Genomic DNA, 11,715 nt, shown 5'->3' with positions numbered 1-11,715 from the left:
AGGAGCCCATCACACTCCCAGGGGTTTGGTCAACCAGCCGTGGTTTCCATTCCCCCGGCGAATGTTCACTGAGCACCCATTCCAGGTCAGCGAGTGCTTCTAGATCACTGGGGACACATCAGCCATCAAAACAGAGCCACCGTGAGCTCAAAGGAGCTCCCACTGGAATTAGGGGAGGCCGACGATAAAGTTCCAGATTCGGCGGTGGGGTTGGGGAGAAGCAGGGCTGCCAACAGGATCTTCTGAGTCAGGCGTGTTGGGGGTTGTGGGTGGGACCAGCTGAGGGGAAAGGTGAGGAGTCCAAGGACGGAGTTCAGGGCGTTCCAACATTTAGAAGCTTGGAGGAGGAGGAGGATCCGTGAAAGGACAGAGAGGGAGTGGCCAGGAGGTGGGGGGACTGTCAGGGAGTGTGGGGACACAAGTGCCTCAGGAGGGAGGCAGTGGTTAACTGTCAGCGGCCCTGAGAGGCCACCTGTGATGTGCAGATGGGGAACCCAGCCCTGGCTTTGGAAGTGTAGTTCACCCGAGGGAGACTGCTGAGTGGTGGGGGAAAATGGGTGGGCTCCCCACTTCCTCCCCTCTTACCGCACTCCACCCCCCAGCCCAGCCCATCCTGCCCCATCCTCGTCGGTCCTGTCTCATGTCTGTTCCATCTCAATGCGAGCCATGCAGAGAACCGGGATTTAGGTCCCTCTTCCTCCCTCGCTACCTTCTCCTCATCAGAGCTCCATCTGACGGACAGGCCAGCAAGGGTCATGTGTAGGAGGTGCACGAAGGGGAGGCCAGGACACAGAATGGCTGAGCCCGACCTGGAGCCTCATCCATGCTGGAGCCCTACTGGGGACACCATCCCCCACACTCCTCTGTGCAGCCTGTCTTTGCGTCTGTCTACTTAGCAACACTCGTCCTTCACAGCTCAGGAAAAATTACCAAGAATGTTATTGACTCTAATTTTAATTTGTCTAGCACTCTTGTTAATGATGTCTATTTAAGACATCCATTAAAGGCCCACGAGGTTAATTAAATGGACAATTCCAATACAGTTCTATTAGAACCCCCCATCAAATTAATATTATAGACATTTAACAGATGTCTTAATTAGACATTATAGCTAAGAAATGCGAACTAAATTAAAATGGAAGCCATTGTCCAGAAAGACAGCTTTTTACCATAATTTATGGCTTTTGGGGGGAACGTTCATGTTTACTCTTCAGAACCTGAGAAATCTGTCACTGACAATCTTTTCCAGCATTTCCAGCATCCAGAAAACCCCATCCTGAAAGTCCCAAATCTTAAATCACAATCCAGATGTCAGAGCTGGAAGACACTTGCACCACCATCTGGGATCCACGATCCTCACACTTCAGTGACCGGAGGAGCCAGCTGGGGTCTGAGAGACCCACGAAGTCGTCTAGGCCCCTGGAGTCTGACGGCAGCCCAGGAGCTGGCTGCTTCAAACGGGTGTCCTGGTGACGCTAATGCAGGTGCTGGAAGTCCCAGGATCCCCCTTCAGGAAACCCTCATCTGGTCTCATGGCCCCACTTGCCAGCTGGTGACATGGAGGCCCCCAAGCATGTCAGGACTGGACGACTGGGTCAGCAGGATTCCGCACCTTGCCCCGTCCCAGGGGCTTACACCTCCAAGGCCACAGCTCTACTGGGGCAGTGGAGGTAGGAGCCCGGACTGCAGGCTACCTCAGCACCCTCCACAACTGGCCCTGTGCCACAGCTGTGGGGACGTGGCCAGCCTTGGTCCACCGCCGGAGGTCTCAGCCTGGTTCTGGGGAGCAGCTGGTGCGGCCTCATTAGGATGCTCACCGAGAGCCAGTGTCCTGCCTGGCCTGGGCCCTCAGGGGCACAGTCCTCAGGGCACAGGACCCAGTGACCCCAGGTGGGTTGTGGGGACAACAGGGCATCCTGGAAACAGGCGGGCACAGTGGCAGCTTCATGGCAGGTGAGTGTTCTTGTCAAGTGTCCTCGGGGAAGCGGGGAGAGAAGGCTACTAATGAAACAGCCATTCACAGAGAAACTTGAGTCTGAGCCATGAAAAACATTTCACAAGCCAAGTGGCACCAACGGTTCTGGAAGCGTTTGTATATTTACACGTTGGCCACCATTTCCCTACAGAGGGGTGGGCAGGAGCAGCTGGATTAGGGAACCATAGCACCAGGCTGTGCCCTGCGTGGCACACTCGGATGGGCGGAAGAACAAGCCACTTCACGGGGAAGGCGGCGACTTCCTCAGTGGGAGCAATGCTCACCTGTCATCACCTAGAAAGACACCCCTCCGTTCCCTCACTTTGCTCAGTAAGGCGCATTTCTTCCCAGGTGATGAACTGTTCTTAACTCCGGTGTTAATGGGCTGGGGGTGATCTAGAAGCAGAACCAGCCCAGCCGTGTCTCCGCTGAAAGGTGGGCACGCGGGTGTCCCCGGTCCTGGGGGTCCCAAACAGCCGTCTCCGCAGCAGAGAGCTACAAGTCAGCTGTTCCCTTCGCTTTGAATTTCTTGGCAGATCGTTCACTTGACCGAAGCTGGAATTTGCTTCCATAAATGTAGGAAATGAAGCCATCGATTTCCACTGCGAACACACAGTTTAGCTTGGGGATGACTGGAAAAAAAAAAACAGGAGAAAAAGGACAAGGCAAAAAAAAATCCTGATGGTTAAGCTCACGCTGAAGCACAAGACCTTCCTAAAATGTCTGCATTAGAACGTAAGCTCGTAAGGAACGGAGAGTCCACAAAGCTCAGCAGCACAGGACGACAGGGCGTTTTTCTGCCGTAAGACCGATGTATTCAGATTTGAGTATAACTCAACACTAATTTTTAGGGTCAAAGGCTCTAAGCCAAACTCCCAGAAAAAGTGCGAGAAACGGGTCTCCCAGCATGGTTTTTAGACTGACTCACGGCTTTATGCCATGAGTGAGGGCACCCAGACACCACTTTCTGAGGTTTAAAATGAGACAAGAACATACAAGGAAACAGAAGGAAGAAAAGAGAAAACAACAACAACAATAAAAACCACAAAAATACCTCCAAAATAAAGGAACAAAAACCTCCCATTGTGGTTTTGCAATCTCAGAATCTCAAGAGCCCAGGTGCTTATGCTCATCTCTGCCAGAACAAGGAGCTCTGGCACACACACGGGGGAGGCTGAACTTGCTTTCCTGGAACCCAAAGGGTTACCGGAAAGGGCCAGATCCTGGAAGCCCAGGGACAAGCACTAAGCTGGCTCCCCTCAGGGTCTGCTTAGCTCCACTCCTTGGGGCAGGGCAGCAGGTTGGGGCAGGGGAGGGTCTCAATCATGGAAACGGACCCTCATATCTGGAAGCGCAGCCCAGCAGCCCTGTCTCCAGTCGTATCTGGCTGCGGCTGCTAGCTGGGCTCCAGATGCCCTGGGGAGAGCCGTGAGGGCAGGGCGCTCTCAGCAGGTGGCAGGTGTGGGATGCACTGTCAGCAGGATCTGCAATCTGTGCTGACCTGAGAGGCCAAATGGCCCCAATGAAGCCACAAGGAAAGGGCCGACGAAGCCAGGGAGGCCACAGGCCACACACCCTGAGGCAGTTCCGTACCTTTCAGGCGGTCTTCTTTGGTGAGGATTTTGAAAACGTGCTTTGTTTCCTGTAGGAGGATTCCTGTAACACCCACATAGGACGGGCATTTGGACTTTGTGACTGCAAAGGAAAAGGGCATTCAAGGCCTCAGCCTCGGGGGTGCTGGGCAGCCACAACCAGCTAGGTGGGGGCAGTGGGGAGTGGGGGGGCTCCTCAGCTGGACAGGGACCAAGCTGGATGAGAGTCCGGGGTCCCAATCCCTTGCCTATGGCTCTGTAGCCTCTGGGCTGTTCTGACAAGATGTCCTTTGGAGGGCCTGAAGCCACGGGGGTCTTGGGAAGGACTCTGGAGCAAAGAGGTCACACGTGTGTCCAGGACCACCAAGATCCACAGGTTGCTGGGATGGGGCCAAGTCTCAGCGATGGGATCTGAAGGTACACCTGCGCATCACATCCTTCCCATGACCCACCAAACTCTGGCCAGAATGGGATCCTGCTACAGGCGGTGAAGCAGTGACTGAGGCGAACTGCCACCACAGGCAGCCGGCCCTTCGGCTGTCCTGACCCATGTCCCAGTGTGGCCTGTAGACAGGTCACTGAGCACCTTCCATGTGCCTGGCACTGTCCAAGGTCAGTGCTGGGCGCGAGGGTGAATAAGACTGTTCTCGGTTCTGCTCTCAAGGAGTTGATGTTCTAAAGGTAGGAGGGAATGTGTGCCACATCAGACGACTGCATTTTCTGATCGTGGTAACCGTTATGAAGAAATATACAAGGTCATGGGGGGAAGGTTCACTGTTGGTCATGGTAGGTCCTTGGGGGAAGTGATGTGTGAGTAGGGACCTGAATACTGAGAAGCAGTCGGTCTGTGACACACAGAACTCTGGGCAGAGGGAAGGAACTACAGCAAAGGCCTGAGGTGGGGCCAAGCCTGGTGTGTGAGAACCAGAAAGCAGGCCAAGGTGGTTGAACCTGGTGCTCGGGAGAGCCAGAGGGGCCTTTTAGACCACAGTAAGGAAGCAGAAGACAAACGAGGCCCGAGTTTTGGCCTAAAACCTTCCCTCGGGCTGCCTGGTTGGGGAGAAGCAATGTGTCAGCAGGGAGAGGGCGAGGCAGCTTCTACCGGAATCCAGGGGTGATGGTGGTGGCTTGGATTTGGGTGGTAGGATATGCTGATGGACGGTGCTGAGGATCAGGGAAGAAGAAAGGTGTTACTGCCCAGGTTTTGGGTGAATAACCAGGGTAAACACTGGTACCGGGAACGGAGCTGGGAACACCACGGCAGGGGCTGATGTGAGGAGGATGGAGTTGTTCTGGGTATGGACAGGTTGTGATGCCTGCTGGACAGGGGGGCAGCTGTGGGCAGGGCGGCTGGATGAATGACGATGCTCAGGGGAAGATCTGCCCTGGAGTGACACTGGGAGCTGGGAGTCCGTAGCTGAGACTGAAAACTGTGGGGAAATGGATGAAAGGGACTCTCCGCTCAGGGCTGGGGACACGTGCCAGCAGCTGCTGTGCCCCCTGGGAGAGCAGCAGGGGTCCCTGTGTGGAAAGGCACACCAACCATTTAGAGTGCATCCAAAAAGTGGCCAGAACTGGCTCGGGTAGCTAGCTAGTCCTCTCCCACCCTCAACGCTGGTGATCTGGAAACATCCACGTGACAAGAGTGTGTCTAGCCCTGTGTCACAGAGCCACGCTGCTCTGTGGGCTCGTAGGCGAGGTACCTGAAACGAGAGCCCCGTGAAGATCTGCCTTCAACAGCTTGGTCTGAATCATGTGCGGCTGCCTAGAAGGTAAGCAGAAGGCCTCAGCGTTGACCATGAGCGAGAGTTCTGAAGGGGCACACAGGTCTACGAACTTCTGCAGCCGGCTGGCTCCGAAGGCTGAATTCACAGTCATCGTAAGCCTTGGGTTCTGCCCCAAAGGGTAGGGCTGCAGACATGCAACTCACGTGTCTGGCTTGAGACCACCGCACAGGTCCCGGATGTACTGCTTCCAGAGTTCATGGAGAGGGAGAAAAAGACTGTATCTGTGGCAAAGGTAGAAAGAAGAGTTAGGCGACCTGAGCTTGGGATTGTGACATCAATAGGGCACAGAGCGCAGCCTGATGCCAAGGAACCCTACCCGGGTCATGGGGAAGTGGGTGCGGATCCTAGTTCCACAGCAGATAACCCGACAGACAACTTCGTCCCCCTCCTGAACCTGTTTCCGCTGCTAGAACCCTCCTGGTGACCCTCCATCCTTCCTGCTGGCTACCTGCAGCCTGAATGGCTGGCGCTCCAGCAGACCCCTCAGACCTCGAGGCACCCTGCACAGATGGCGGAGCAGCCGGGTGCTCCCAGGGCAGCACCGCCCGAGTCTCTGCCACACCAGCCCAGGGCCCTGGGGGTGCTCATCTGGACGGCTTTTCACGAACTAAACTTAAGTCTTGCTGCACAATTGCTCCCTGAGGAGAAATTCAGGCAAGGTTTGCACTTGGCTTTCACAGCAAGGCACAGACAGACAAACAGCAAGAGCCTGGCTGTGCCTTGCTGTGAAAGCCATGTGCAAACCCAGCCCGAGTTGGGAAAGGGAGGCTGCCCCCTTGTGGCGGCAGTGGGAGAAGCGCCCTTAGCTTCAGGGGAACTGGGTCTCCCAAAGCCACACCCACTCCAGGAGGAGGAAGCTGCCTCAGGGAGAAAGGCAGGAAAGCCCTGGCATACCTCTGCTGCTCTGGCTTAATGTCAAAGAGGTGCAGCTCCCTCCTCTGCCTGGCAGAGAGGCCCTTGGATTTCTTTCTCTTCTCCTTGCGCTTCCGGCGAGTGGCGTACTCCAGGACCACAGCCTTGCGTTGCAGCTGGTCCTCGCGGGCTTGCTGGCTCATGTGGGGCGTGCTGCGCTTCAGGAAGGCCCTCACGAAGGCCTCCGCCTGCTGGGCTCCCGGAAGCTGCATGGGGACAGGGCGGCACGGCGACGACTGTTCTGGTGGGGGCAGCCCCAGACCCCAGGCCCTCCTAGACACCGCAGTTGGGATGCCTTCCCTGACCCATCTGCCTCCCGACTGAGCCCCATACAGCCTCTCGTCTGCTGAAGGTGAGCTCCCCACAGCCGTCCCAATGTGAAAGGCACCCTCAAATACCAATTCGGACACCAATTTGCACAAAACAACCACATCAAAATTCAACTTCCTACTATATGTCTCTGAGGTTATTGTGAAGGGATTACAAAGAAAAAAGCCCCAAACCCTTCACATTAGGAAGAACAGGCTTCTCTGATCCTTGGCAGGGTAGAAAGCTCGAGAAACATATGCCAACAATATTTATTCAGTCACGAGCAGATGAAGGCAAGCTATGTCCTCGAAGGAATTATCCGAACACTTGGCGAAACAGTACCACCTGATGCCCCAGGGTGGGCTACGCTTGGGGGGGGGGGACAGCGATCTGACACGGTGCCCATGTGGCAATCCCCTTTACTTGGGTTTGACCCCATGGATGTGTCGTGGCTACTCGCTAAGTCTGTTCCCGCAGCGCTTGGGGAAAGGAAGTACCAGTGCATCTCAGCCTCCTGGGCTCACTCTCTCCCAAGAGCACAAGAGCACTTGACCGTGACTCAGCACAGACTCCTAGGACGTGTGGGCAAAAGAACTGTCCTAATACTGTGAAATTCTTGAGAGAACCCCAAATGTCACTGCCTCCCACGTGGGGAGTTCCACTGGTCTACTCCTCATTCGGGCTGCCTGTGTCCTAGGCTGGCCACAGCCCAGGCAGCACTGTCTATGCAGGTCCTGCCTCTTGGCTGGGGATTTCCTGACCCCCTGCTGCGCTAAGCAGGCTGTAAACCCTGGGAAGCTAATGTGTCAATAATCACGCTCTCCCTTATGGAGAAGCGGGGCTGGCAAAGGGATGATGTGATACACTCGACCTTCAAGGCAGCTCCCAGTCAGGAGGGCAGTCAGCTTCGACTTTGCACCTTAGATACTAACTAAAGATTCATTATCATCAATATTATTACCGTGACAGGGCAATTACTTACTTTTTAAAAATACCTAAGTGGCCCTCTTCATGAAGAAACCAAATAAAAGTATATCAGTCTTTCAAAATCTTGATTTCCTGATAACTCCCTCATTAGGAGTCCCCAGTGGAGCGTCTGCCAAACTGACAAAGCATGTTGGCAGCATCCAGATATAATCCGGAAATTCCACTTAGGAAATGTGATCACCTGCCCTCTTCAAGAGCGAAGGGGGCGCAGTGACAAAGCCAAATGACAGTGCTCACCAGGGCAGGTTTCAGGTGGGCATAGCCAGTGTCCCCTACACAGTGGGAGAGGACACAGGATCAAGAGGTCCCAGTTAACCAAACAAGGGAAAAAGAGGGCAGCATCTGGAAACAGGCCATCAGAACAACAGATCTCAATGGAGCCCAACACATCTACTGGAAGGATGAGGAGTAAGACCTGGGAAGGACATCTAAAGCAGTGGTAGGGGATCAAGCCATCCGTGTCATCACCTCTGCTGCTCCCAGACTTCCTGCCATGCACTGTACCTGAACATCGAGCTCTTTGGCCTCTTTCTGAGAAAAGGCATGGTAGATCACACCTGGGGAATTCAAACAAACAAGAAATGACCAGTTCAGGTTGGGCATGACTATCAGACTCATGACTTTTCTAACTATGAAACTAACTATGGTTATTTAGAGGTAGTAGAAGACAGGAATGCTACAGAGAGCACAGACTTCTAAGCTTTCCTGGATGCCTCTTATTCTACCCTCGTCACCCACCCTAAGTTCCAAGAATGTGCTTTCAAACAGTGTTTCTCAGGATGCCTGGCTTAGTTAGTTGAGTGTCCAACCCTTTATTTCAACTCAAGTCATGATCTCAGGGTCCTGGGATTGAGCCCTGTGTCTGGTTCTGCATTCCAGGCGCATCTGCTTGAGAATCTCTCTCTCCTTCTTCCCCACCCCTGTGAGTGCTCTCTCTCTCTCAATTAAATAAATAAATCTTTAGAAAGAAAGAAATATAAAACAATGCTTCTCAAATATTAATTTATGTAGGAAACTCTAGGTTCTTATTATATGTAGATACTTGGGTCCTACTCCCAGATCCGGCATCTCTTTCTTTTTCTTAAGACTTTTTAAAAAATTCATTCACTTGAGAGAAAGAGAAGAGAAAGCCTACACAAGCAAAGGTGAGGGTCAGAGAGAGAAAGAGAAGCAGACCCCCCCCCCCCCCACAGAGTAGGGCTTCTGAGAAGGAGACTCCCCACTGAGCAGGGCGTCTGATGCAGGGCTCCATCCCAGGAACCTGGGACCATGACCTAAGCCGAAGGCAGAGGGTTAACCTGCTGAGCTACCCAGGCACCCCCAGACCTTGCATCTCTTAACAAGTTTCAGATGCTCCTGCAGGTCAGTAGACCACAAGAGGAGCCGACTGGTTTAATCTACTGCAGGTTAGGGCCTTGAACAGTCGCTCTTTAATTCTGAGTAACTCATATTAACGTTATATCACAGAGCTTCCCAGGACGCAGATGGTTGCAAATATTACATTTTGTTGGCTGTAAGATGTTTAAAAAAAAGACTTTTCACATTTCAATATCTATGAAATTGGGGTGTATCATACAATAGATGGTGTCCTACACTGATAAAACACAGTAGGTCTTTCTTCAAGCTCAAAATATATATAGATCAATGTGCTTTCGACCTCTAAAAACTCCACACGTCTGTTTCTTACTTCATGTGTGTAAAGAAGAAAAACATGGTTCTGGGGATAGAGTACGGGTGTAAATGTAGTTAGTTTAAGACAAAGGCCTGGTTTAAGGGTCAAAAGACTAGAAAATTTGGTTCACATGACACTCTGTAAATTCCATCCCAGCTCGCTTGTGCTTCCTTGAGTACCTCTGAACAAGCAAACCAAAGTGTTTATATTATATAATATACACAGTATATTATATACATATCATATCATATTATTATTTTATATACAGAGTCTGGTTCTTCTTCAAATGCAAGAGTAGCATTAAAATCTGTTTCTAAAGAGCAACCCCAGGAATGACTTTGCTTCACCTGTCACGGGTGCTCCAATTAGACTTGGAAGTCTTTTCTGGAACAATACACATCTAACAGTTACTGAGCACTCATTACTTGACATGCACCTGGCTAAGAGCTACACATTTTATCTCATTATATTTTCTGAACAATCTTTATTCCTATAATGCACATGAGAAAACTGAAGTTCAGATTTGCTGAGACCCATAACTTGATTAGAGAGAGAGGAAGTGGCAGAGGTGGAAATGAACATACTGGTCCAAAGACCAATTTTAACGGTGTCTACACTCCCCTGCTTATAACTGCCCTGGGCGCTTGCTCCCTCCCTAGGCAGAGCTCTTCTCCGCTCAACTCCCAAAGTCTTGGGAGGAATACCATTCCTCAGCAGGCTCCCAGAGCTTTCCACCAGACAAAGGTCGTTCACAGAACAGCCGGCGGGGCAGGAACCACCATCAGCACCTCACAGAAGGGGAAACCAGGTCGTAGAGAGGATCCGGGCCTTTACCACTGTCAGCAGGTGGCAGGCAGTGGCCAAGTCGGCCCAAGGCCCTCGGCCCTCCTCTAGCACACTGAGCGGGCCCCAGGGGGACCTGCCACCAGCTCTGACATCAATCTTCAGCGCAGAGACTGCGCCAGGCCAACAGGGACCCCGGGCCTCGGTTTCCCTTATGTAAGGCGGGACAATTCCCCTAGCAGTTTTAGTCGGTCTCCGCTGGGAACCGGTCCACCTACCAGCACCAAGTTCCCGACCCTTTACATCCCACCCCTCCCCTGCTCACAGGCCATCAACCTCGCTTACTCGTCATCCTCGGGCCGCTTCCGGTGCGTTCCGATGACGTTCCCAGAGGGCGACCCTCACTCTTTACCTCTCTTCACTTTTCTCAGCAGCCCTCGGCCATCAAAACTTCTCTCGTTAAAGTTTGGGCTGGAGGGAGGTATTGTGCCCGAGCTCGCTCGCCACGCTAAGTCGCCAGACTGAGACGCTGCAACTCTCACCTGGAGTCGCATGCGCGCGGGCTCGCAGGTGGCGTCGTCTATGACGTCACTGACGCGCGCCGACCTACGGTGGCGCCTGCGTCGGGGGCGGCTTCGCTACGTCATGGGTACGGCTAGTCTTCATGGTGTCTCTGCTTCGTGGGACTTTCTCAGCTCCCGTGTACTGTAGGCGGGGGAAGGCCAGAAACCTCCAGTTGTGGTTAGGGCGTGTGGACTGCTTGTGAAGAGCTGGAGTAGAGCCGGTCCAGCCGACCCGAAGAGGACTCCGGGGACTTTGGGTATCAGGGAAGTACGGAAATGGGACAAGGATGGTGGGAATGAGGTCCATGGGGTCGCTCATCAGCCGTCTCTACAGAGTAGCCGAGCCACTGAAGTTGGGATGGACGGCCTAGGCTCTAGTTTTGTCCTGCTGCTAAACTAGCTGTGTGACCTCGCTTCCCATCTCCAGCGTCCCTTTTCCCATCACTGTGAGTGGGTTGGGCTTGATAGTCTGAACGTTTTCTTGAGACCCAGAATGTTAGTTTCTGTCAGGAAGTCAAAAGGCAAGGATCTGATGCCCATTGTTCTGGGGAAGGGTCAAGAATTGCGGCTGGGAGGCCAGTGCAGACGTCTCCGAAGTGACCTGGTGTGCAGCACTGTGCAGCCTTCATTTCTGCGGAGTGCGGGTCAGGAGAGCAGTATAGCCCGTCCACTTTAAGTCAGTGGGTCAAAGTTCCAGTAAGTTATAAAGTCATTTTAAGGGATCAGAAATTGTCTAGGAACCCTGAGGTTTTATGTCCACAGATCCTAGTTTGGGAAACATTGATTTAATTGTTTTTGGGTGGTGACCTTGAGCCATTTTGATCTTCAACATAGGACTGCAGGCTCTGGAATTCAGTGGCTATCATGTGGCTTGTCCTGGTGAACCTGAACCTTGTATGTATATTAACATAAAAGTGGAATTACATTTAAATGTATTGCACTTGTAGATGCATGAGAATAGTTAGGAGTCTATGGGACTAAGCTTGAGAAACTGCTCTTGGGGATCCATACCATGTGAACTACCAAATGTGAACTTTAAAAGAGCAGCATGAGAAAGCAGAAGATAGTAAGAGCCAACTTCAGTATTATAGTTTCAAGGAGGCTCTTTTGAGAGAACCTTTGTGATTATTGCGAC

The 11,715-nt window shown here is 52.6% G+C and overlaps 1 protein-coding gene across 1 annotated transcript; it reads right to left on the bottom strand.

The window, feature by feature from the left end:
- Window positions 1-867: 867 nt before the first annotated feature.
- Window positions 868-10,590, bottom strand: LOC125089974 (ribonuclease P protein subunit p29). Its single transcript, XM_047712517.1, has 7 exons — window positions 10,363-10,590; window positions 8,067-8,119; window positions 6,249-6,472; window positions 5,498-5,575; window positions 5,271-5,332; window positions 3,569-3,670; window positions 868-2,607 (listed from the first exon to the last, which is right to left on the bottom strand). The coding sequence occupies exons 1-7, from the start codon at window positions 10,367-10,369 to the stop codon at window positions 2,471-2,473; spliced, it is 663 nt and encodes a 220-aa protein (XP_047568473.1). The 5' UTR covers window positions 10,370-10,590; the 3' UTR covers window positions 868-2,470.
- Between the last annotated feature and the right edge of the window lie 1,125 nt (window positions 10,591-11,715).

The sequence above is a fragment of the Lutra lutra genome, chromosome 17, assembly GCF_902655055.1.
Source record: "Lutra lutra chromosome 17, mLutLut1.2, whole genome shotgun sequence".
Classification (NCBI taxonomy): Eukaryota; Metazoa; Chordata; class Mammalia; order Carnivora; family Mustelidae; genus Lutra; species Lutra lutra.
Note: the sequence above shows the minus strand (reverse complement) of the source record. Positions and strands in the feature narration are given on the sequence as shown.